Below are 25,502 nucleotides of genomic sequence, written 5' to 3'. Positions count from 1 at the left end.
AAGCCACCTGGGGGGATCGAACCCCCGACCTTCTGATTACAAGTCAGATGCACTACCACTATGCTAAGGTGGCTCGATAGGAACTTTGAATTTTATTATTAGGACATTTTTAATATGGAAACTAGTATTTTGTAAAATTAGGTTGTATTTAGAGTTTTTTTACTAACACCGTTTTGTGTGTTTGATCATGTTTAATATGATAATCAAGAATTTGAACACAATTATAACAACAATATTACATTATAATAAGCCTTCTATAGTCTAATCATATAATATCGATAATTAAATTATATTAATTATGATTATTTATTTTTTTAATTTTAAATTTATAAATAAATTGTATTTTAATTAAAATGATTAATCTGTAAAATATTTGTAATAATGGCGTTATACCATCTAGCTAACATCTGCGGGTCACAGTATTCTGGAGGAAGGATATGCTTCAACCCTGATGGTTATATATATTGTTATATATTATATAAATAAGTGTATAAATTGTTTACAGCCTCCTGTGTTCTGGCTCCTGTAGGAAATCGCATCAATATATATGATTTACAAACAAATATAAGCTCTACACTCAATTCTGAAACTAGAACTAATATAGTAGTAATAGCAAATCATCCATCAAAACCACTGTCAATACTTGTTGACGATAATGGTATTTAATCATCGTGATTAATTATGCTCAGGATTTGGATATATTCTAAACCTAATTAGAGATAAAATAGTACATAGACTACAATTTAAGTCTACAAGTAATATTTCTACGGCTGAAAGCAAGCAGTTCAACGCTTTAAAGTTAGTTTTCATCGAATAAATGATTATTAGTACACAAAAGAAAAGATTAATCCACGCGAATTTTAGCCCTGATGGGAAATACTTTGCAATTTCAATACAAAAGAAATTACTAGTATGTTAATATCCAATGATAAATCATAGGTTTGGTTATCTCCAGATGAAAAGTTGAGCTGGAGAATGACACTACACCTGGAAATTACAGGACATATGGAAAATATTAATAGTCTAGATTGGTCGAAGGACTCTAAATATATAGTCACAAGTTCCAAAGATATGACAGTTAGGCTTTGGTGTGTAGAGCCAGATGAAACTTTCGTACCAGTGGCATTTGTAGATCACAGAAGATCAGTAAAGGCGGCATTCTTCACAAATGATATGAACCGGATTTGTAGTGTATCGAAAGAAGGAGTTATAATAATATGGAAGAGATCAGATGTGACTGAAAGTAATTATGATTTCATTAAATAATTGTTAGGCGATAATTCAGCAAAACAGATAGGATCAAGGAGTAAAATGAATTTCCTAAGAAAATCAAACAATATAAAAGGTACAAGACATTTATAAGCATAAATTATATTGTTTAGAAAATCAACAAACGTGGATAAGAGAAACTAAAGGATACTGTAACCAGCCGTCAAACTCAACCGTAAGTAATTTAGTTAAAAACAAGATTATAGGTATCCGTGGTCACGTTTAACGCTAATATCGGATTATTTGTTGTTGGTTTCACTGGAGGAACATTTGGTCTATATAATGTGCCGGAACTGACAACAATCTACACACTCAAAATAGGAGAACAAATCCCAGTTATTGACTCGGTTGACATAACAAGTGACGGACAGTGGATAGCACTAGCGTGTTCACAAACGGGAACGATTGTAGTGTGGGAGTGGAAAAGTGAAACGTTTGTAATGAAACAACAGGCGCACCTAGGAGGAGTTAGGTGTTGTTCATTTTCGTATGGTTCCAATCTAGAAAGATTGGGAAGTCTGGCAGAAAATAAACAGGATTTCGATAGAGCACTGTCTAGTAAAAATTTGGGAATGGGAACAAGGTTTCTAGTGGCAACAGGAGGATTCGATGGAAAAGTGAAGCTATGGGATAACAATACAGGCTTATGCTATGTAACACTGACTGAACATAGCGCTTCAGTTGAGGCTATAGCATTTACACCTCAGGTAATTAACATATATCTATTTATAGTACAAACTGATTAAAATTTAGGGAAATGCATTGATATCAGCTTCATTAGACGGCACTGTTAGATGTTTTGACCTATTTAGGTTCAAAAACTTCAGGGTCCTAACTTCAATCAGAACTCAATACACAAGTGTTGCAGTTGATGGATCAGGAACAATAGTAGCGGCAGGAACTAAAGGTGAAACCAATTCCGTTTTCATATGGCAAATACAAACGGGAAAGGTTTTAGATGAACTCGTAGGCCACACAGCTCCTGTAACATCAGTTTCATTCCATCCACACCCATCATACAACGGTTTCCTAGTATCCTCATCATGGGACAACACAATTAAGGTGAATATTTACCAAATTTATAGTTTATTTCAAATATTAATTGAGTATTTTCATTTTTAGATTTGGAATGTTTTTGGTAGAAAAGATAAGGCAGGATCAGTGGAATCAGTGCTTAACACCTCAAGTGTAATATCAACAGCATTTGATCCTAGAGGAAATTCAATATTGGCAGCATCGATACTAAGTGGCCAGATTCTTTTCTGGGATCTAGATAACGTGGAAGTAGGTTAATTATTTTGATTACTGATTATTTAGCAAATCGGGTCAATTGACGGTTTAAGAGATATTCATCCAGGAAGACATTATACAGAGGCATTTTCAGCAATAAACATAAAGAAGGATCCACACAGTATTAATCGAAATAACTATTTCAACTCACTCTCATACTCTTCATGTGGAACAATGATAGTGTGTACAGCAAAAAACTCGCCACACGTAGCCGTCTATAGCACGGAAAACTACCTACTACTACATGTCCACACACTGACGAGAAACAACTCACTTTCAGGCCTAAAAAGGTTCTTGAGTTCTAAATACATGACTGATTACGGGTTCTCAGTGAACGAACTTGATCTTTCCGACGAGGAGATGTTTGAGGATTCAAGGAAGTTGAGTAGAATTCAGGCCCACAAGTCCCTTCCAGGAGTAGAAGTAGGAGAGTTTAAAGTGACGCAGGATCGATTTAATGTTTGGGAAGTTAATTATTCACCTGATGGAAGACAATTTGCCGTATCAACATCCCAGGGTGTATTTATATACTCTCTGGACGTCACGAGGAATGTAGAGTACACGAATCAAATGCTTAAATCTGTCCACAACTTCCAGCCCCAAATTATAACCAAAAGTGTAACCAAAACAGCAATTCTAAAACATCTTGAGAATAATGACTTCGTGAGCTCCTTTATCTTGGCACTTGCAATGAACAACTTTAAAATGATGCTCAAAGTTTACGAAGCTGTTCCAACAAGTAAAATATCATCTCTTGTTTCTTCACTTGACTCCACTCTCCTTCTGGTACTCCTAAATTTTATTAGGAATGTGCTAAACAGCTACTCTACCAACGGAACTACACATTTAGGTCTTCACCTTGTCTGGCTCAATGCGATTTTTTCGATTCACCAAAGTACACTATCAAATTATTCAGGGTCTCAAACATCTAAAGACTCACTTTCTGACTTGAGAACTATCATGTTGTTGTTGCTTAGGCAAATCCGAGAGTCTAGGGCTAACATCCTAGGACTCTTTGCTTCAAACGCGTATTCTTTCGATTATCTGTGTAATTTAAAGTGATTATGCTGTATATTTTAGTTTATTTTTAAATGTGTATTAATTTACTGAGTTTAGTGGTTGGTTTGTTGAGAAGGTTGATACAAATCTAAAAATTGACAAAATAATGTGTTAACAATATATAAATTAATAATTGATGGAATTTTATGAAATTTTAAAAATTAAATTACTGAATATAGTAATTATAAAAGAAATGGAATAAATATGTTAATAATCGACACGAAACATCAAGAGATACCAGGAGGGTAAAAGAGGATGTAGAATTGACAAAAATAAAATATATAAAATGCTATTCAAAGTTTAAATTTTAAATAGAAAATGTGTAGATAGGTAAGATGAAAATAATATAAGACAACAATCAATAAGTCAATTAAAGGAGAGATGATAGGCACATGAGATCAAAAGAGGAGGAAGAATGTGAATAAAATGATAAGAAGTTGGAATCTAACACCTCCAAACAAATTAAATAAGAAAATAAGAGAAATTGAAAGAAAATGTTCGGATGTTGGATTAGAAAAAAACGTTAGTAAACGGGAGGAAATGGTGATTGTTTTTAAATTAAAGTCGGTTAATTTGTTAAACTGGAGTTGATGAACAGTTAGAGGATAAGAGTGAGGTCTGGAATTAAGGTAAAAGCAAAAACAACGATGTTTTTTTAACGCATCACCCCACCGTATTCCAAGCAACTGGTTGCAGAGTGCAATTAATGGTATGTTATAGCGGATTCAAGTGGCTAAACATTAAAAATATTAGATAGCTTGTCGTGTATTCTAATATTTTTTAATTTGGTGAATTAAGTCCGTTCAAAATCTCTTTGTTGCTATTTCTGTCGACAATATGTATGCGAAAGCATAACGTATTTTTTAATGCAGTCAAACATCTGTGATCCAAAAGTACTTTAAAACGAATAATAGTGTCAGTAGCCGTCGTTTCAATTGATTGTCTTACAAAAAGTGTACAATCACAATATAAATGTATACCTTCACACTTGAGTTTTGATCTTTAGATTTAAATGTTGTAACATCAAAAAATCAATAGATGTTAATTAACCCCCAATGTAGAAATAATTCAAAAATAGTTGATGTAGTCTTTATAATTTTTAAGTTGTTTAATTGTCAATTAGCAAACTCGTGAGTTTGCCATCTGTGTATCGATTCTCTAATGTAAGCTCAATAATTTTTAAACACACTTTCCCTTTGGAATCTGTAATATAAGCTCTAATCAATGGATGTTAATGATTCTTTCTACCAAAGTTATTTTACTAATCAATCCGGCTCTGTAAATTCATGGACCCCCAATGTTGAGGGCCAAGATTCAAAGGTGAGTACATCTCTGAATACTAAATTCAAGCCGGAGAATGATTTCGATTATAATTCATTAATCGAGTCATTCAACAGCAAAAACACACTGGAATTTCCACAAGTAGGTAGAAGCCAAGGTGTTGGAGAAACCCAAAATCAGTCAAACACCAGAAACATCACAAACATTAACTGGTCAGATTTTGGAGGAGGATACTTGTCAAAGTCACTCACAAAATCATCCAACACAGGGCTAACCTCAAATCAGTCTGAATTCTTTGCACAATTGAAGTCGGAATGGGAGTCAAAACCGGCATCAAACAACCAAGGTGATGGAGGTCAAAATGTGCAAAGTAATCTTAACATTGGCGTTAAGGCGCCAAACATGAACTCAATGCTCTCGAAAATTCTAGAAGAGGGATATGAAACAAGGCTAAGCAGCTCACGTGCATCTGAAAAGTCAACGAACAGAACAAGCATTCCAACGGGAGTTTGCCATGGACATGGAATGATGAACAATTCATTGGTAGGAAGCTCAGGATACAACATTATCCAAGGACACGGAATGCTAAACAATAACCTTTTGAACCCTCAACTTTTAAATAGTGGGATTAACCTAGGAAATGTTAACAGCTTGGGAAACAACTTGAACACCCAACTGCTGAGGAACCAACTTATAAATAACCAATTGCTTAATAGGCAAATCTTAAATAACCAATTACTAAACTCACATATGCTGGCAAATGCAAACGTGTTCGGTAACCCAAACTTGGGAATGGGTTTCAGGAATGTGGGTTTTAACAACGATTATATGTCAGGAGATTTACTTGGCTCATCTGATTTCATTACAAACAATTTCAACCTAGACCCCAGCAGAATCCCAATGAACCTGTATGACTACCACCCCTTCGGGTACAGCAAGTTCTGCAAGCCTCTAAAATATTTCAAAAACAGACCTGCCAGGAAGAAGAGGAACAACAAAACTGAACTTTTCCCACTCCCACCACTCAAAGACTCCGAGTTTGAAAAGGCAGTCAACTACTTGAAGCAGACTCTAGTATCCCTCTACAAGGACCAAATCATGCCCATCTACTTCAACGTGAGAGGAAGGTTCATTGAGTTCAACACTGAAGAGATTCCCCCGGAGCACATTATGGGCATATGCAAGATGAAGCCTGACATCTTCAACGTTGTCTCAAACGGATCTCTGAACGAGACTTTTATTTACCTGGTTGAAGAACCATCATGGTTTGTCAACTGGGTGGACAGAAATGATCTCAGAGATGTCTACCCCTCTGAAATGTGGGAACAGTTCTTCCAGTTCATCAAGAACTACAAGGACGAACATGGAAACGAGTATTTCCCGGGAAGCATTTATGGCATGAGCAGGACAATGCAGGACCACAACCTTCCATTCCTGGAGGGAATGAGTCTAGGAACCATATGCCACATCATTCAGCTCGCAATCAGACTCAAGAAGTACCTGGTCTATGACATGAAGACACTCAAGCCGTCAGAGTCTGTCAGGACCGGCCAATTTACTCCAATTCCAGAAGACGCTGAAGAAACCGCCGAAGTACAGCAGGAACAAATTATTGAAGATCTCAAACAACTGGTTGAATCAGAAAATCCACTTGTGACAGGTGAATAAAAACAAAAATCAAAATTATTTTATAAAAATGTTTTAAAAATTAATCTGTTATTTTTCAATCTAAAATGACGAAGATTAATTAATGGAATATTTAATTTTTTTACATCTATTGGGTTACATTTTATTACTTGTAAATTACTCAAATATATAATGTGTGATCATAAATAGACTTTAGATATGGATTCCAACTCGATTGCTATTTATGACCTCGATCGACTGGAATCTATAAAGTTGGAAGGCAATAAGTTGTTCTCGGAATCAGAGTATAAAAAAGCATCAGAATTGTACTATAAAATATTAAAAGAGTGTTTTAAGTTGAAAACAAACGAAATTAATGTAGAAGAACTGGAAAATGTAGTTGGGGAACAAAAAAATAAAATCCAGGATCCTGACATCAGAATATTCCTCTCAAAGATATGCTGTAACCTGGGAATCTGTCATAATTCGCTAGGCCAAAAACAAGATTCACTAAGATTTTTCAAAATTTCACTGGTTCTAGATGACCAGAACTATAAATCTAACTATCATGTGGCTCACTATCACATTACACACACTGACTATAACACGGCACTAACGTACATTCAAAATTGCCAAAAAATAGTTAACAGTAACTTGAATGTATATAAGAAAATACGTCAGCCTCATTTGGATCTTCTAGATCAGATAAAGCAATCTTTGATAAAAACTAACCAGACCGTAGATAACGTAAATGACCCAAAACACCTAGTGGAGGACATATGTTCAGGAAATAATATTAATATCAACATTCAAAGGCTTCAACTAATACCATGCAGGAAGTTGTTATTGTCAGAATCCGTAAAATCCCTTGTTCAGTTTTGTAAAAATAAACTTGAGTCTGACCAAGTCGACGAACACTTATGTTCAGTCTGGTCATGTCTGTACCATATTTTGTATAAATGTGAAGAGGAAAGCGTTTTCGAGCTTAGAGAACAATTTCTATCAGAATTCGAGGAAGACTCATTAACTTCATACGTAATGAAACTGATAAAACTTAAGTCTCAAAAGGTTCATGAAAACACATTGTACACATCAGTTCTATCTAATATTGTTAAGTGTTGTCCGCTTATAAAACGAGTAGATTCGCTTGAAGTTTTATTGGTGCTTTTGGATAAGGAGATTGTTGATTTGGAGCTTTTGCTCACTTCAATCCTTTTATATTTTTCAAAGGAGAGTAAATCCAAAAGTGAAGTTAAACACCAGAGCTCTAAGTTTAATTCAATTCTGCTAAAGTTGCTTGAAAACCTATTTTCGTTGTGTGACGATGAAACATTTGATTACCAACAGCAACTTAAGTCCTGTTTAATATCAGTATTCACAATGAAGTTTGATCCATACGAAGTATCCACAGAAGCTTTCGTTAATACTATTAACATTGCACTTGAGCCATATGTACATACTGAATTTTCAGATAACGCTAAGAAATTTGTAACTTTCAGCACATGCTGGTACGTGGTATTAAACTCTCTGTTCCTTGCAAATAAGACTCTGTTCAAAAGCTATCTTGTAACAACTAGACTTCTTTACCACGTTATTACTGTATACTTTAATGAGAATTGTAAGAAAATTAGGAAACTGGCATTTGAGCTTTTACTAAACTGCGTTGACACTGTGGAGTTCAGACAAGAAATTCTAGACTATGTAGAGGATGGACAAAGTTTTATTGAACTTTTAAATTCACCAGAATTTGTAAATTTCATAGAAACAGTTGATAATGAAACGAATTTGGATTTAAATAACAAACTAGTTGAAACAAAAGAACCTAAAAAGAAACTTGAAGGTTTGGACTGGTTTGTACAAACAAGAATTTTGATGTTTTGTAAACTTAGTTTACACTCTTCACAAGTTAAGGACGAAGTTTTAAGTGTTTTTAACATTTTTAAACAGGTGCCAAGGTGTATATTATACAACATTAAACACAAGCTTGACCTTGAGATATTGTTACAGGGTGCCTCATTTGCAAGCTTACACGAGGAATTTAAGAAAACTGATCTATCATTCCTTCCATCGGCGTTTGAATATTGTAACAATTCGGAATACCTGTTACACTATTTTCTCCAAACGATATGTAATTTATTGAGAGGAAATAAGGATAGAACAAGTTTTACAGAGGATTTGGATTTGTTAAAGTATGATAGAGAACAGCTGGATCAACTTAAAACGTTGCAGGAAAAATTGCCGGAAGAAGCAAAGGTTACAGTAAACGGGAATTATTTTGAGGGGAATGACGAGTCTGCAAACATGGCAAGGAGTATTATCTTCACAATTTCAAATTCAGCAATTCCAAATCAGCTTTGTACAATATTCAATAAAGTAACGTCTGAAACGTCAAAGTCTCTTATTGTAGAATCACTCCATTATTTGGCATTGAATGTGAATCATCGAAGATATTTGCAGACACTAGGTGCAATGCGTATTTTAATAAACGTAGCGAATTCCAGTAAATACCAGCTTAAACAGGGTTCTAAAGCTGCAAATTTTAGAAAAATGAACCGTTACAAACTCATTGTACAGTCTATTGCACACCTAATAATTTCAATGGACCCTGCAAACCTCAGTTTTAACGACGCACACGACTCAATCCAGCCACTAATTAATGTTTTGGAAGACGAAAATGAACTATTTCAGTTCGAGTCCTGTTTGGCACTTACGAACCTGCTTTCCATCAATGACGATATTAGGAAAAGAGTCTTTGCTCTGAATGGATGGGACAAGTTCTCAAACCTAGTGTTTTCAGAAAATGAAATGCTGAGAACTGCAGGCCTTGAGGGCTGGTGTAACCTTTGTGCAGGAGACGACGTTGTCCACGGCCATTTTTACATGAAAATAAAAACCCAAATAGAAAACACTCCCCCTGACAAGGTTTACGACATCAACGTCCACGATATTAACATCATGCTTCTTTTCGTTTCTCCTGGGATTTCATTAAAAACACTTTCGGCAGCCTCAGGGTATGTTTATCTACACTTAATTTATCAAATTTCACATTTATATTACAGGGCGCTTGCTCTACTTGTTAGAGATGGTAGGATCGCACAGTACATGCCATTCGTTTCAAGATTTGAGAACGTTTTAAAGACTCTGGATTCGACTGAAGACCCTTCAATTCTTCATAGGCTTTTGACGATTCTTTCCTGTGTGGTTCAGTCTAGGCCCAGGGACTTGAGTGAGCCTAACGAGAAACACATGGATGCATATATTGAGAAAATCGTTAGTTCTGTAAGACGTAACTCACACAAGTATTCTAATAAAACTCTTCTTGACCTATTTCGTGAGATTTGTTAGTAATCTTTTATACTAGTGTTCTATATATACTAAGTGTATATACATACTTGTATATATGTTTCAGTGTATTACACGGGGTTCTACTAAATCAATCTATATTATAAAAATTAATAAATAAGAGTAAAAATGAATTTAATTATATTACAGATTAAATGTTACAGCCAACTTGATAGTTGAATTTGTTAAAGGAGCGAGAGTAGTGGAGACAAACCACGCCAACAAAAGTTAATAGAATGGTGGCCAAGACAATAATGTCAAATCGGTACCTCAGCCCAAACCAAACGAAAATATCATTTTGGAACAGATAATCGAGTAAAGTAAGCTTGAGTTGTTTGGGAAGGAATGGAACTACCAGGAAGAACTGGGAAGGGAATGTGAGTACCATGAAGCAGGCGAATGCAAGGCCGAGTGTATTATCTGAAAGGAGTTTAGTCTTTTGCAGGTACTTGGTTTTAAGCATAACTCTGGCGAAATCTAGAAAGTATCCTACAGAAGATATCATGACACATGCAAGGAAGATTGAATTAGCCCTCGAGATCAAGAAGTCAAAGGCTGTTGGTAATTGCACGTTTTCCAGAACTTCGTTAATGATTGAAGAGACGATTTCATCCCTCATGAAGACGTAATAGACTTTGGTTATTATCTTCTGGTTCTCGATTCTCGTCAGTTTACTGCTATAGTTGCTAAAAAGCATCAAAATGCCTCTTTTGCAAATTTTATAACAGTTGATCATACATCCAGAGGCAACGACGGCTTTAATGATTATGAAAATTTTACCAGAAAGCTTAGAGGATGCTTTCTTTTCTCTTTTAAGCATATTCAGGTACTCAATATCGTTCTTAAGTTGGTTCATCATTAGCCACATGTTAAAACCTGAGTCTAGTGTGATTTGTAGATCTGATGGAGGCTGTCTTATATGTTTAGAGTATTTTAATCTATATAGTGTGCTGGACACTCTTAGTTTCATTGATCTTAGTTTACCAAAAAATGATTCCACTCTGGAAGTTGGAACTGAACGGTTTCCAAACTCTTGAGGATCTAAGTTAACACACATTTCAGCTGGTAGGTATGACGTTAGCAATTGGTTACCTTCTCTAGAGGAGTGAGGTGTATTTTCATCCAACCTTTGTTTACTTCTTGTTGGTGATTCTGGGTCTATATTAACCATGTCATCTTCTTCTTCAGACTCATCTTCTGAGAAATATACGTTGTTTTCTATCATTTTTAGCTTAAGGTCTCTTTTAGCCTTATTACAGTCTGAGATTAGTCTTTCTAGTTGTCTAACTGATGAGACATCTCTCTTTATAATGTACAGTAGGTATGGGAAATAAATTCCTGAGAATCCCACCAACAGTGCCACGAAGAACAGTCCGAACCCGCACATGTAATAGATGCACGTGAATGTGAACCCTACTTTGTTGTTTTCCATAAATCCAAACATGTCGTGTAGCACTAAGTTCCCGAAAACTACGCCTACTGCTATCCATATCAGCATGAAGGCCATTGGTCTTAGAATCTTCTGGCTCTGAAAATAATAAATTAAGTGTAACTTACTAGTTGAAGGCTCTTCTTCATTGACACGTACTTGTTTGACAGCCCTAGTGGGATTACGAAAAATAGTATAAATGAGCATAACAATGCGTCAAAGGTCCAAAAGGATTTTAAGAAGTTCGAGTCACCCGCATCTTCTGCGAAATGTAATGTACATAATGTGGATATGAATCCTATTGAGCAGAAACATGTTGATGCGAATACAATAGTTCCGAACCTTTGCCATGAGCTCAAAAAGTGGCTCCGAAATGAAATTAGGTCCTCATCCTGGAGTGAGTTGAAGAACGAGGTCGTTGATAGAGTTGATAAAAGAATCTGTTTTTCATTATTTTTTCTAAAAAATAGAATCAGCTCCAGAATTAGGGCTCCGAGCAGAAGGGTAACAAGATGTGTCAGTAGTAGGAGTACCTTTAACAATAAGGTGTAAGCCATGTTTGAGAAATTATGTGAACTGGCTTTAGCACATCCATTTAGTTTATGCGATAAAACAAAAACACTATTAGTCCATTATTATACAAAATTAAGCTTATCAATAAGCTTAAAATGGAAAAAAGAGTTTTAATTCTAGAAAGTAGTAAACATGTGATCTAGAAAATCAAAAATTGTAAAATAAAAGTATATTAATATAAATATATGATATTTAACAAATAAAATTAATTTTTAAAATGAATTATAAATATTTTGGTTAAACTTAACACTATACTATGAATATTGGAATTGAATATAAATAAATTGTTTGATTTCCCATTAAATTATTTTTCTTTTTAAAATTTTATAATATTTTAATCTGTAATTTAAAACATGATTTTTGGAATCCTTTATTCCACTCATATATTCTTACACATTTAACTCATCAGTGTTATATTTTGTATTCTTATGGTATTATATGAATCATTTCTGTTATTTTCAAAACTTGCTAACCGGGATGAAATTTCTACTATAGTTTCTCATATATCTAAACTAGCAAATACATATCATGGTCTCGTTTTGAACACTCAGGATCTCGGACTTAGATATACAACTCATAGGTTCGACTTCATTTTAACAATTTAATTAATTTAGAATCAATAAACCCAGGGTTGGTGTTTTTTGGTATGGAAGATACTATTATGTTGCTTTTGCAGCCAATCCTAAGATCGTTCCTAACTTACACAAGCTTTATAACTCAAACTCCAATATTCTAAGGCATACAACGATGAGAATGCTCTATCGCACTAATCTAATGACTATCCCATATAGTCATCATTACGAAGATTTATAATGTAACATAGAAATATATATTGTATAGTTAATTTATTTGAAAACCAAATTAGCTTCAATGGGTTACATTATTGTGATTTTGACTTAATATGATGCGCCTTTGGTCTTCTTGTCACCACCTAGTTCGAAGTTCTTGCACCTCTTAAGTTTCGCAAAATGCTTCTTCTTACATACGGTACATTCCTAAAATATTAAATTACCAGAAAATCATACAAGTTTTAGAACAATTTTCTTTGTGGTTTTTGCTTTTTTACGGAAAATTGGTTTTGTCTGACCTCCGAAGCCCTTTTGTTTCATATCATAACGCCTCTTACCCTGGACATGGACACTGTCCTTTCCTTTCTTGTATTGTGAGACCTTATGCAGTTGGTGTTTCTTGCACTTTCCAGTACAGAGAGTTTTTCTAGTCTTTGGAACATTAACCATTTTTCGATAAGCTGAATAAAAATAAAGTTCCTCAAAGCTAATCAATTAGTTTCATTGATAATAATGAAATTAAATAATGATTTTGAAATAGTCTTAAGAATAGATTTATCTAATAAATAATATAAATAAAAATGAGTTGGATAAATTATAACAACTGAATATATTAATAAATAGATATTAGTAAATATTGTTATAATAACTCACCTTCTATTATAAAAATAATAAAAATATATATAAAATAATAAATTATATATAAAAACAAATTAATAAGTTGTAAAAATATCTTAATCTGGAATCCCCATTAGAATCACAAACACATTTATAAATTAACATCAATTATACTACACAAATTTTAATTATTAGATGATATATGTTCTTTGTTTTTCTTTTTCTAGATATTTTGAGTTAATTGAGTTATTGTGTAATATAACTGTAATCATCCTATATTATTCATAAATTCTTCATAATATTTAATTCCATTCAATAATTTCCACTATTTTACCACTAAATATATTTGAAACTTATATATTATATCATTATATCAGATATTTACTATTTTGTACATTCTACATTCGTTATTCATAGTTACACATATTAATTACTTAATTTTCTTCTGTGAGGTATAATATTTTTCAACTCTAATTAACAATCTCCCACAATATTCATTATATAATTTGTTTACAAACCAATTATGAGTTATTCTAATGATTTATTTACTAATTCCTGCGAGAGTATTCTTGTGAAAGTTGAGAGTTTCCTGAATAAATCCAGTTAGTTTTTCCATAAATAATTATAAATCGAGATAAAATTTGTCAATATTACTTAGATACGTCTTATAAGTCGTCTGAACTACAAATTGCATTTGAATTATTTGTAAATTGTGTTGATAATTTTACACATTTTAATGGTTCTGAGGAGCTCATATTCGCCACAAGAGATATCGTTTGTATGTATAAGTTATAATATATAATAAAATAATTTACAGATTATATTCAAACTATAATACCGTCAATCAAATTTGAGAATGTACTTGAATTTACTGATGGGTTTATTAAGTGGATAAAACACAAACACGTTGTTGAAATCAAGAATGTAGATGTCTACAGACTTGAGTTTGGATACTCATTTCTTAATAGAAATATATTCTCTCGTATGTTATTATAAATAATTAATAATTAGTCATGTTTAACATTCTGGACTCGTTGAAGAAGGTAGAGAGGATAGAGTTGGAGAGGATGTTTTTCACGAAATAGTAATAATCAAATTTTAAAAATGATTTAGTTTAGAAGAAGTTAAATCAACCTTTACGAAATTAAAATTATCAATTGATTATGAAGAAAAGATATCTCTACTAGAGTTGTACTGGAGAGGGCTTAGGAGAATAGACATTAACGATATTAAAGCGTCAAGAACTTTCAAGAATTTAATTAAAGAAATAAGCGCAATAGAGTCAAAAAACTTTGAAGTACTTGTTAATTATGCAATGTTTTGTAGTTTAAATGCAATAACCTTTTAATCAAGCGTAAATTTATTTCTCCAGCAAATGGATACTTTCCATGTGATGGTATTAGTAATGTTAAATTAATGATTTTTAAGGGATAATTGAATTGCTAGAAACAAACCAGTTACAAATATCAAATTACAAAATAAAGGAATTGTATTTTTCCTATTCATCTATAAGAATTCATGTGAGTTTTTACAATAAATTTGAACAGATTGACTCTACTGATGGAAGCTGTAACAAAATTGAAGTCCCAAACTATCATATAAACGATTTTAAAATTGATGAATCAAATATAACATTTTCTATCCAAATAGTTTCTTTTAACTTCGACGTTACATCGCTATGGTATTATAGGAATTACTAATGTTGTTATAGGAGTGAACAAATAAGTAATATGGTTAAGCGTGTTACCAACAACAAAATGGTTATAAAAATAAGAATAATGTCTGAGATATCAAGAGAAATGAGAACAATGGCCAAGTTAGGTTTTGTTTATAAATAAGCTCTAGGAAAATCATCAATGTGTTGGGGGAAAATAATGAACTAGAGCCTAAAGGATGTGGAACAGAAATGAAGACTGAGGAGATTATAGAAATACGTGATGAAACTGAAGAAATATTGTTTAGCAGTAATTCAGATGATCGTGAAATTGTTGAATTACTGAACATGGCCAAGGATCAGTATAACAAAATAAAAGTAACCCAAGATCCTGACATAGTGGATGACCATGACAACCTTGTTGACAAGGATTTGTTTACACAGGAATCATTTGTAGAAAATATAGATATCAGAGGTAGCTGGATTGAACCATTCAATAAGATTTCATTGGTTTGTTAAACTATCTGTGGATATATATTATCTTAATTATACAAGTATATTGATATTTGTATATACAGTTAGTATATAAGTATTAATGTATATTTAGGAAAGTGCAATGAAATGTGAAATCCCAAAGACAATAGAAATTTCAAAGTAAATAAATGGCATTAAAGATTTATTTTAGGGACAGTAAGATATTTCCTACAGTTATAGGCTCAAATGATACTGAAAAGTCGTTCTATGAATCACAAGAGTGTTGTATGTATTAACTAAAATTAATATTCTAGATTATATCATATAATATAAACCAAAGAAAAATCTAATTTAGGTGAGAGTACTCCTTCAACTTTACGCAGTAGTGATAAATCAAGTTTAGCAATGTCAAGTGAAGTAAGAGTATCAACTGCGAGTTAAATAAATTTAGATTTCTGGAGATGAATACATCAACAGGTTCGATACCAGTTCAATGTATACTGAAAAATACAATGAACCTTTGATGGTTAGATGAATTTATACATTAAATACACAGGAAAGCATAAAGAAGTACAGACAGCATAAATGGATCCAAATGGTCAATAAGTTCAAAAAAGAGTTTAAACAGGAATGTGAAGAAGCTAAAATTCTTATTAAAAAGCTATGTCAAGTAATGAAAGATAAAATAGTTGAAATGGAATGATTTTAGGAACAAGCTGAAAGGAGAAAAAGAGATGAAGAGAAATACAAAGCTATACTAATAAGAATGTCAAATGAAATTGAAAAAGAGAATAAAGAACTTGAAACAAATGCTAGAGTAAGTTAAATATTTATACGAAATGTGATAAAACTACAGAAAATACTCGGAGAACTTGAGAAACTAGAGAGCAAGTACACATTTAACAGGAAAATAGAGGAAACAAACAAGAGTAGCAATATTCTAATAGAGAAGAGTTCAGAACTAGTAAAGGTACTGGATTAATAATAATAAATTGTAGAAAACTGAGGAAACCCTCAAAGGAATGGAGAGAATAATTGAAAAAATAATAAAACATTACCAAAAAAGAACCGAAGATTGTGAAAAGGCTTTAAAGTCTATTTATGTTAAATGAAACATATAATAAGAGAACAAATGGAAGGAGAATGTTGTGCAGAGAGGAATGTAATTATAAGAAAAAAACAAATAAAAAATTATTATTTTTACAAATTATAATTTTTCTATTTTAAAATAAAATATTTCAAAAGATGTGTATATGTGATTCTTAAAATAATCATTCAAAATCAATGTCGTTACATGTAAAATATAAATACTTTGAGTTTTCATTGTCAAACCCTTGAATATTAAGGAAGAAATGCAGTAGTTGGATTTATATTTAATATAAACCATAATATTTAAAATAGAAACCGTCACACCAAAATGCATATTATATCACATTGTCTATGGCCCATTAGCTCGATGGTGCCAATATACTTACTTAACCCTTTTTTCATCTTATAAATATTATTTGACATTACAAAAATTAATGTCTAACCTTACGGATCTGTATATGAGTAATGTGTCGAACACTGACTCTGGTTTGGCTCAATGTGCATCTGAAAACGTCGAATCTAACAAAAAAAACTTTAATTCATTTCCAGCAAATGATAAAGTTAATTATCAAGATTTATCGAATAGATGCTTAAAATTTGATAATAAATTTCAATTTCACGATAGTACATACGGGTCCAATGATAACAAGTTAGACTCAGGTCATGATTGTCTTCCAAACTTGGAAAAATTAATTCATGAAAGTGTTTCAAGGTCAACAGCTAGGCTTTTGACCAAAAATACACTGAAATATTTGGATAAAGGTTTGATGGTAAAACCCGGAGGTGGTGTGTCACATCAGTTCACAGTCGTAACGCCTAAACACAGAGAAAATGCCGAATCAACATTATTAAAGAATAAAAACAATGATTATGAAGAAGGGGCTGGAAATGAGTCAGAATACCAAGACCTAAGACTAAATACAGCCAAATCAAGGCTTTCAACGGTTAGACTAAATAAGGTAACCTATGAGATGTACAAGCTTTTTAACAATATAAAACACTTTCAAAATAATACAGCTCACAATGAAAGTACAGAATTTGCTCCAGCTAATAATTTAGAAAAGGAAAATGAAAATGAAAATTACCTGAACTCGAGTTCAAGGAGATTGAGCATAGAGACCTCATCATTGGATAATTTAGAACCGATATCTAATTTTACAAATGCATTCGAGTCAAGGCTTAGACCAAATGGGTTACAATCTCTCAGTACTTCATATCCTGAAGATTCAACAAATTTAACCTATACTAGTTTAAACAGGTTTGAGGTGGACCATAATCAAGCTCAGTTGTCTGCCAATATAAGTAACCTGGAAGTTAAAGGGTCTGAAGAAACTGAATTCTCTGATGATTTTGAAGCTTCATCTGGGGATGACTCTCGAAATTATGAAACTTATGTATCTAAAAATCAATTTGAAGTACCAGTTGACCTGAGTGCAGAACCAGTTAAGGCACAAACTCTTGAGTATGAAGAGGAAAAAAAAGATGAACTCGATTATACACTATACAACTCAAATAAAGGGAAAGTTGAAAGTTCGAAACCAGTTCATGAATCAGGAAAGAGTGGGTTTGATGAGTTTCAGGTTAATGGAGCTGAAGTCCCTGACGCTACTAATAAACAAAAAGGGTTCAACACCGGGTATATTACAAGAGTTTATGCTCCAATGGATAGGTTTCAATCATCGTCAGTGAAAAGAGCAGTGGTGGTTGGATGCAACTATTTAGGGAACCCAGACGCACAGCTGAGAGGCTGCTGCAATGACGCATTTGTGTTTGCACAGGTGCTGGTAAAAAGGTTCAACTTTGATCCTAAAAATGTTATTTTATTGCTAGACTCAAGACCTAGCCCAGCATATACAAGGAACTTATCGCAATTCAATAATTCTTTAATTTCAGAAAACGGTTTTGGTTTAGATTTAACCAGAATTAATAAGAGTGTGACGGAGCGGAACATATACCCAACAAAGAAAGTCTCAATGTTTGGAAGGCATTTAGTGGAGAGAAACGTCAAACACTTGACACTAAACGACAATATTTGTCTGGATTCAGTAGTTGTTCCAACGCCTGTGGATATGTTACCAACCAGAGGAAATATATTCAGATCACTGAAATGGCTTAATTTTTCAAGCAGTCCAAACGATTTCTCAGTTTTTTTCTTCTCTGGACACTCAGTACAGGTTGATGATTTGTCAGGATATGAAGGAGAGGGATATGACGAGGCATTGGTTCCATCAGATTTCCAACACAACGGACTAGTAACATGTAATGACCTAAAGTGTATTTTCCAATCAATTGGATCAACATGTAAATTAAACGTGTTCTTTGACGCTTCAAACCTACAAACAGTTGTTGGAGGATCAAGCAGGTCAGGACCAGTGAAGGGCAGTATGATGAAGGGGTTCTGGCCATTTTCAGAACCAACAGGAAAACTAAATTCATTTGAATGTTCAGATTCAGTGTATAAAGATCCAAACATGATGAACCAAATGACGAAAGTAAAGTATCTTCCCACAGTTGAAGTTGATAGTCTGAGCAGTTTATCTGATGTTCAACTTACCCTTGACGCTACACACGGGATGGTTAACTATTTGGTTATTTCATCAAGTAACTTGAAAACTGTATCAATAGAATGCCTTTTCAAGCCATTAAACTTGGAACAAACTTATCGCCAATCTAAATCTAACGCCAATGTTAGGGATGATGAAGTTGTGGTTCACGGAGCTTTCACTTACACACTCCTGCTCACCCTTTTATACGACAGGCCGACCAGACGAGGAGGGCATGGAGTTGAGGAAGTTGTGGAAGGCATTAACCGGAAACTTTCTCAGCTAAGGAGACTTAGACTCCCAAAACTAAATCAAACATCAGAAGTTCTGTTCTACCATTCATCCAAACTCCCTAAAAACACACTACTCTTCCCTTCAACTGCAAACAAATCTTATTCTACCAAATGGGCAAATAGTCTTTACGGATTCTTGTTACCTGCTGATGCCTGGATGGTGTTAGTAAACCATGGACGAGAAAAGGCCAAGGAGCAACAAATGAAATTCGAGCGGATGAAAACTGACCTAATTACACTCACAAATCTCAACAATAAGTTCTTCAACTCAAATACTGCAAGAACCAATCGAGACAACACAAATAATTTGAATTACAATGAAGTTAATGAGAATAGTACAAGACTGAAAAACAATAAAGGTATGGTAAAAGGTACGAATAGTAATTTGCTTGAAATTAAAATTAAGCCAGTATTGTCTGGAGACCAAAAATCGTACCAGCCTAGAACTGGAAGAAGCCAAACCAATAGCTTGAATTCTCGTGTTTTCACAAGAAACTTAGGCGTTTCTGGAAGGGCTAATTTAAGGAGTAAAACTGAAACAGTTAATTCTCCACCAGGTTTAAATTACGGAGAAGCAATGATACCAAATTGGGTTGAAACGAAACATGATAAACTAATGAGGGAAGCAGTTCAAAGCCATAATTGGTACGGAGGGTGCACCTATTCCATACCAATGAATCCTAAAGTTAACAATTACAGTCAAGCTACAGATTACCCAACCATGGGTAATCATCCAAATGTAAAATATTCAAATGATACAAGTGAGTATTTAAAGTATCAAAAACCAACAAATCCATTCTTGTACAATAAACTACAACCAGTTCAGCTGTATGAACCCATCACTGTTGCAATGCTTCAGCAACTACCTACGAGTAAATCATTTAATGTAACATAAATCGTAATTTAAATTTCAATTTATATATACACACTAGACAAAATTTTAAAACAAATCTATTAGTGAAGGGTATGAATAGTATATATTAAATGTTCTTGTACAATAATAATGTCAAATCACCTGTGTAAAATTGTGTCAAGTGTGGTGTCTCAAATTATAAGATATTTTTAAAAATCCACCAAAATTTAACCTCAAACCCCTCAATTAATGTATTTCTAACAGATTTATAAGACTTGATAATGGAATCTTCAAATCACCTTCCAAATAAAGACAGTGATACAGTATCAGTGACACCAGTAGAGTTCAGCAACTATCAATGCGAGATAAAGTAAGTAGAAATTAAATTAAAACCAGATTTTAATAAATGTTTTTAGCCCTGGATTTAACGATTTTTTAAAAAAGTCAGGATTCGAAGATTTTGGATTCAAGTTCAATGTTGTCACAATTTTGGGATCACAAAGTAGCGGGAAAAGTAATGATTCTACACATCTATTGATTATTATAATTTATAAAATAACAAGCTAATGAAAATTCAGGCCATCTTCTCAATAGCCTTTTCAATGCTAGTTTCCAGACGATGGACGCATCGAAAGGACATTCTCAAACAACAAAAGGAATTTGGGGATCATTAGTATTATCTAAAGATACTAGCATGAATGCTACAGTAGTATTTGATTCAGAAGGAACAGATTCGAGAGAAAGAGGAGAAGGGAGACTAACATTTGAACATAGATCGTCATTGTTCTGTCTAGCCTTATCAGATGTAGTAATAGTAAATATATGGTATAATTCAATGGGAAACCTTACAGGTTCAAACTATGGACTTTTAAAGACTGTAGTAGAGGCTAACTTGGAACTAGTTGATACAAATAATGAAGAGTAAGTTAAATAAATTATTAATATTAGTAAACTAAAATAATAAAATTTGTTAGAAACTATAAAACGGTTTTGTTTTTCTGTGTTCGGGACTGGTCACCAAGTCTATCTCCATTGAGTAAGTTTTTTTGTTTTAAATCAATTTAGATGTGGTGAAAGACTATGTGTTAAACAATTATATGAGCAGTATTTGGAACGAGATATCAAAGGTAAAATTAAAATTAAAATTAGATTTTAGCCTGCTCGATTTGAAAATTTGGGAGTTGAATCGTTGTTTGAAATCAGAGTTTTCGGGCTATCAAATGCAGTCACACAGTCGGAATCGTTCGAGATGGACGTCAAGGAGGTTAAAAAGACATGGAATAGCCTTAAACCTAGAGAATATTCAAGAAGAGTGCCATCAGATGGATTCTTTGTGTACTCGAAAAATGTATGGAAGACAATCATAGAACAGAACCACTTGGACATACCCACGCAGAAGGAGATGCTTTCAAGTTATAGATGTTCAGAAATAAAAACAATGATACTAGAGTCATTAACGAACGCGTTGCCAGAACTAAAAGAGAAGGATTTTAGTGAATATTTAATGGGCCTATTAAAGAAAGTTGAGAATCAATATTTTTCACAGGCATCTAGATATGATCCAGTAGTATCAAAGAAAGTAGGGAAGGAATTATTAGAACAGTAAGTTTAGATAGTGTATTGGTGTTCATTAAAATTTTAGAGTATGCCGGAAGTTCCAACCCTTTTTTGAATCAGCATTGGGCGATTATGTAAAGAAACTAGCAGTTGAATCATCATCTCTACTGGATAAGGAGTTTTCTGTAAATTCAAGTGGAAAAGAACTTAAAGTATCAAATGCAAGACCATATACAGTGTGGCCGAATTTTAGTAAGAAGTGCGAAGAGTTACAAAAGAAACAGACCGAAAAGTTGAGTCATCATTTGAGTTCATTCAAAGTTACATTTAAAAGTACAGTGTCATTTGAATTTGAGTTTGAGTATCAGCCTCTGAAAGATCATCTGAACCTGTTAGTTTCATCAGAGTTTGAGGTTTTGAGATCAAGACATTTAGAACTTCTGAAGCAGCAGTTAGATTCCATGTGCAATTCATGTTTTGCACTAGTAAAGAATAACATGATGGATCGTTCATTAAATGAGGATCAATTCTGGGATTACTTTGACGAACTGTTTGACGAAACACATAAAAACTGCGTAGATCAACTGACAACAAGTTACGTAGGATTAGTGAAGGGTGCAACTAGAACCGAATTTGAGCAATTGTCACTTGTATTGCTACTAAAGGCAACCCAGAGTAACTTTGAGGAGTTGCAGAATAATCTTGAACAACTACTCTTGGAAAGATTTGATAAGTTCTTCAATTACCAAGAGTTTAAGGGAGAGTTGATACCAACAGAATGGCACAAACAATCAGCCCAGGAGTTGAATAATAGATACAAAGAATCCAAAGAAGATGCGTTAACATTACTCCAAGTTTTAAAAACCACAAAAACTAAGAAGTTACCATCATTTGATGCAAACTATGTGAAGAAAAACCAATATTTCTACTCTACACTGGAGGGGCCAGTTAGTGATAAGTATAGTAGCCCACTAACGGAACAATTTACAATAGAGCTTACTAACTCATGCTCCAAAAAGTTTATGGAAATGTACAAGAATGCACAGGTTGTTCAGAATGCAGGTACATCAGTAAGTTCATGGAGGAATATACCACCAGTGTTCTGGCTTGTGTTACTGGTTCTGGGATGGAATGAATTAAGAGCCGCATTTAGAGTTCTTCTAAAGTTCTATATACTCATTCCACTGCTAATAGTATCCTATTTCACATTCAGCTATTCAGCAAATAAGTTACTCGGCCCGAAAGCAAATGAGTAAGTTTTTATCACAACACTAGATCGACTTATTAAGCATTCTTAACCACACATCATAGATAAATTTGAAATTCTAAATCATTAATTCCTTTAGATATGTGAAGCCGGTGAGGGATAAGGCCCTGAGTCTATTAACAGCCCTATTTGCTTGGTTTGTAAGGACGTTACACATGATTGCCAGCAAATCAAGTAGTTTTAAACAACAAACAAGTACATGATTTTAAACACTAATATTGTTAATTTTTATATGTTTTGACTAAAATTTTATTGTTTCAGCTTTGGAATAGATGATGATATTTGTTATGTCAGGTGTTGAGGGAATACATTATTGAATATATTCATATAGTTTGACTAATAATTCCATATAATATAAATTTTAATATACAATGAAATTCTATATTTGAAAAAGTTCATTTGAGGGGATTCCCCTTCCATGAATACAACAACATAAACACAGTTAAAAGTCGACTTATAAATTACCAATTTTAACAGAAAACTTGAAAATGGCTAAAAAGGGAAATAAGAACAGGGATTCCGATGATGAATATGTTGGAAAGACTGTGACTAAGTCATCTCACAGCATTTACAAACACAGGGAACCCATGGACATCAATTTGATCGTCGACCACGACGAAGTTGAGGCTGAAAAGTACATTTTCACACCACACAAATACATTTTATTATATATTCATGACATTCAGCTTATATTTACAAGATAATTATGAGAAAACGTTAAATTAATATGGTTTTAGGAATAATTTGCCGTGCTGGAGGGCCGCTTACGCCTCTGGACCTGCTCGGCCTCAAAGGCACCTCTGTGTAATATGTGGATTCTTCGCAAACTACAAGTGCAGAAACTGTGCAACCAGGCGAATTGAGGCCATCAACAGCTACTACTGCAGCTTGCGCTGCCTCGAGGTACATAACGAGACCAACTGCGGGAAGGCTGTACACTTGGCACAGTGGTGACTACTCATCAATGTCCATCTCAACGTCATCTTCAAATAAGAAATTCGGCATTGAATCTAATTTATTATTTTAATTAATGGTCAATATTTTGTTTGTCTACTTAATAACTGGTTTATTTTTTTACCTTTAGTTGAAGGGTTTGCAATGTTGCAAAAGTGAATTCCAACTTCATTGAATGCAAGCAGTAGCTTTAGAAACTCAGCAATACTCACAGTTATGCTCCTTCTCTCCGCTAAACCAGAACTTTCGAGAATTTCAATAACAAATTCCTATAAATAAATGCTAACACTTCAAAATACCTTAAAAGGCTTATATACTGGAACTTTATTATTTATTGTACACCAGGATTTGTAGTTTGACTCCAAAATTGATAACACTGACTGCTTTTTAAACAAACTCCTCAAAGTCCTCCTCTTTCTTGAGAAACAAATCCTTATCATACCGTCCCACTCCCCAAAATCTACCTGAGAACCAGTGATTTGATTTAAAAAATACCACAAGAGGTTGTTGCCTGGGCACTATCTTAACAACCATACTGTCAACTTTTGGCGGAGGATTAAAACTTCCTAAATAAATTGTAATTTGAAACTTAAAATTGATGTTTATGGGCATATTTGTTGTTATCTAACCTGCTGAAATCTTACAAATTCTCGTTACTGTGCAGAATAACCTCGTATTTATTGCCAGTCTGCCGTATTTGTCATCGTTAGTTGACGCTAGAAGTCTTTCTGCAAATTCCTTCTGGAAAACCAATATTGCAGACCTACAATTGAAATTAATATTAAAATAAAATAAAAATAAACGAACCTGAACAATGGCCTATGCGATAACAGCTTAAATATGAAAGGGCTGGATATTTGAAATGGAAGATTAGCCATGCAAATATCAAATCTCGGGAAAGTTGTTCTGAGTGCGTCAGCTTCAATAACTTCCAGGTTAGTGTATCCAAGTTGGAAACACCTGTTTTTAACTTCAGAAATCATCCTCGAGTCAACGTCAATCGCAACCACCTTCTTAGCCAAAGTAACTAGTCTAACAGTCCAATTTCCTGTACCTAATACCAGATATATACATTTCATTTCATTTAATTTATAGTATTTTATTACCTGGGCCAATCTCCAAAACCGTATCTGTTGGCCGAATCTCTGCAGCTTTTATGATCTTATCCAAAACTCCCGGGTTTTTTAGCATATGCTGTCCATACTTCTTTACAAAAATCATTCCAGATGCTGTGGAATACGACTTCGTTTCAACATTTTGTCTTGAAACTGGTCCTGCTGATGCAGGATGTACTTTAAGATTCCTTGGTCCTAAACAACATTAGTTTTGTTTTTATTTTTATTAACAGTTATCAAAAGAATTTTTAATTATATTTAAGGTACCAAGAGGACAAGTGCGATATGGTTCTACTTTTAATTTCGTTTTTGTTCTTCTTGTTGCCATGATCTGGAAGGTCGAGTTACTTTTCAGTATTAAATTTGACAAAAATAGCATTTATAATACATATAATTAGTTCCATTTAAAATATAAAATTTTGAAATAA

General features: G+C 33.5%; 9 protein-coding genes across 9 annotated transcripts, besides 11 other annotated features; 6 read left to right on the top strand and 3 right to left on the bottom strand.

Annotated features, from left to right (window-relative positions):
• Position 1: 1 nt before the first annotated feature.
• Positions 2-73, bottom strand: a tRNA.
• A 308-nt stretch (positions 74-381) lies between these two features.
• On the top strand, positions 382-3,621 carry TA08685 (uncharacterized protein; the record flags this gene model as incomplete). Its single annotated transcript, XM_948054.1, has 11 exons — positions 382-466; positions 506-658; positions 690-798; positions 829-910; positions 940-1,243; positions 1,274-1,345; positions 1,383-1,444; positions 1,476-1,976; positions 2,023-2,331; positions 2,392-2,553; positions 2,587-3,621. 11 exons carry the CDS (start codon positions 382-384, stop codon positions 3,619-3,621), a joined length of 2,874 nt encoding a protein of 957 aa, XP_953147.1.
• A 1,221-nt stretch (positions 3,622-4,842) lies between these two features.
• TA08680 (uncharacterized protein) lies at positions 4,843-6,567 on the top strand (the record flags this gene model as incomplete). The annotated part of the gene is made up of 1 exon (XM_948053.1): positions 4,843-6,567. One exon carries the CDS (start codon positions 4,843-4,845, stop codon positions 6,565-6,567), a length of 1,725 nt encoding a protein of 574 aa, XP_953146.1.
• A 177-nt stretch (positions 6,568-6,744) lies between these two features.
• Positions 6,745-9,870, top strand: TA08675 (uncharacterized protein; the record flags this gene model as incomplete). Its single annotated transcript, XM_948052.1, has 1 exon — positions 6,745-9,870. One exon carries the CDS (start codon positions 6,745-6,747, stop codon positions 9,868-9,870), a length of 3,126 nt encoding a protein of 1,041 aa, XP_953145.1.
• A 148-nt stretch (positions 9,871-10,018) lies between these two features.
• Positions 10,019-11,853, bottom strand: TA08670 (uncharacterized protein; the record flags this gene model as incomplete). Its single annotated transcript, XM_948051.1, has 2 exons — positions 10,019-11,395; positions 11,425-11,853. The coding sequence occupies 2 exons, from the start codon at positions 11,851-11,853 to the stop codon at positions 10,019-10,021; spliced, it is 1,806 nt and encodes a 601-aa protein (XP_953144.1).
• Positions 10,067-10,135: a sequence feature (9 probable transmembrane helices predicted for TA08670 by TMHMM2.0 at aa 10-32, 73-95, 110-132, 152-174, 194-216, 390-412, 471-493, 514-536 and 564-586).
• Positions 10,217-10,285: a sequence feature (9 probable transmembrane helices predicted for TA08670 by TMHMM2.0 at aa 10-32, 73-95, 110-132, 152-174, 194-216, 390-412, 471-493, 514-536 and 564-586).
• Positions 10,346-10,414: a sequence feature (9 probable transmembrane helices predicted for TA08670 by TMHMM2.0 at aa 10-32, 73-95, 110-132, 152-174, 194-216, 390-412, 471-493, 514-536 and 564-586).
• Positions 10,589-10,657: a sequence feature (9 probable transmembrane helices predicted for TA08670 by TMHMM2.0 at aa 10-32, 73-95, 110-132, 152-174, 194-216, 390-412, 471-493, 514-536 and 564-586).
• Positions 11,177-11,245: a sequence feature (9 probable transmembrane helices predicted for TA08670 by TMHMM2.0 at aa 10-32, 73-95, 110-132, 152-174, 194-216, 390-412, 471-493, 514-536 and 564-586).
• Positions 11,303-11,371: a sequence feature (9 probable transmembrane helices predicted for TA08670 by TMHMM2.0 at aa 10-32, 73-95, 110-132, 152-174, 194-216, 390-412, 471-493, 514-536 and 564-586).
• Positions 11,458-11,526: a sequence feature (9 probable transmembrane helices predicted for TA08670 by TMHMM2.0 at aa 10-32, 73-95, 110-132, 152-174, 194-216, 390-412, 471-493, 514-536 and 564-586).
• Positions 11,569-11,637: a sequence feature (9 probable transmembrane helices predicted for TA08670 by TMHMM2.0 at aa 10-32, 73-95, 110-132, 152-174, 194-216, 390-412, 471-493, 514-536 and 564-586).
• Positions 11,758-11,826: a sequence feature (9 probable transmembrane helices predicted for TA08670 by TMHMM2.0 at aa 10-32, 73-95, 110-132, 152-174, 194-216, 390-412, 471-493, 514-536 and 564-586).
• Positions 11,788-11,853: a sequence feature (Signal peptide predicted for TA08670 by SignalP 2.0 HMM (Signal peptide probability 0.854, signal anchor probability 0.145) with cleavage site probability 0.276 between residues 22 and 23).
• A 912-nt stretch (positions 11,854-12,765) lies between these two features.
• On the bottom strand, positions 12,766-13,107 carry TA08665 (60S ribosomal protein L44, putative; the record flags this gene model as incomplete). Its single annotated transcript, XM_948050.1, has 2 exons — positions 12,766-12,864; positions 12,895-13,107. The coding sequence occupies 2 exons, from the start codon at positions 13,105-13,107 to the stop codon at positions 12,766-12,768; spliced, it is 312 nt and encodes a 103-aa protein (XP_953143.1).
• Positions 13,108-13,798: 691 nt separating this feature from the next.
• TA08660 (uncharacterized protein) lies at positions 13,799-16,515 on the top strand (the record flags this gene model as incomplete). Its single annotated transcript, XM_948049.1, has 16 exons — positions 13,799-13,877; positions 13,934-14,053; positions 14,093-14,257; positions 14,287-14,359; positions 14,389-14,572; positions 14,602-14,671; positions 14,704-14,956; positions 14,987-15,091; positions 15,121-15,439; positions 15,537-15,583; positions 15,615-15,688; positions 15,759-15,826; positions 15,855-15,929; positions 16,113-16,220; positions 16,260-16,373; positions 16,402-16,515. The coding sequence occupies 16 exons, from the start codon at positions 13,799-13,801 to the stop codon at positions 16,513-16,515; spliced, it is 1,968 nt and encodes a 655-aa protein (XP_953142.1).
• A 411-nt stretch (positions 16,516-16,926) lies between these two features.
• Positions 16,927-20,223, top strand: TA08655 (uncharacterized protein; the record flags this gene model as incomplete). The annotated part of the gene is made up of 1 exon (XM_948048.1): positions 16,927-20,223. The coding sequence occupies one exon, from the start codon at positions 16,927-16,929 to the stop codon at positions 20,221-20,223; it is 3,297 nt and encodes a 1,098-aa protein (XP_953141.1).
• A 239-nt stretch (positions 20,224-20,462) lies between these two features.
• On the top strand, positions 20,463-23,959 carry TA08650 (uncharacterized protein; the record flags this gene model as incomplete). Its single annotated transcript, XM_948047.1, has 10 exons — positions 20,463-20,551; positions 20,598-20,695; positions 20,760-21,102; positions 21,156-21,217; positions 21,247-21,308; positions 21,338-21,783; positions 21,824-22,990; positions 23,085-23,200; positions 23,483-23,639; positions 23,743-23,959. 10 exons carry the CDS (start codon positions 20,463-20,465, stop codon positions 23,957-23,959), a joined length of 2,757 nt encoding a protein of 918 aa, XP_953140.1.
• Positions 23,960-25,453, bottom strand: TA08645 (dimethyladenosine transferase, putative; the record flags this gene model as incomplete). Its single annotated transcript, XM_948046.1, has 8 exons — positions 23,960-24,015; positions 24,084-24,228; positions 24,259-24,423; positions 24,455-24,525; positions 24,589-24,722; positions 24,767-25,013; positions 25,066-25,269; positions 25,342-25,453. The coding sequence occupies 8 exons, from the start codon at positions 25,451-25,453 to the stop codon at positions 23,960-23,962; spliced, it is 1,134 nt and encodes a 377-aa protein (XP_953139.1).
• Positions 25,454-25,502: the final 49 nt, after the last annotated feature.

This window comes from Theileria annulata, chromosome 4 (genome assembly GCF_000003225.4).
Source record: "Theileria annulata chromosome 4, complete sequence, *** SEQUENCING IN PROGRESS ***".
Classification (NCBI taxonomy): domain Eukaryota; phylum Apicomplexa; class Aconoidasida; order Piroplasmida; family Theileriidae; genus Theileria; species Theileria annulata.
The sequence above is the reverse complement of the archived record's forward strand: the minus strand, read 5'-3'. Positions and strand labels throughout refer to the sequence as shown.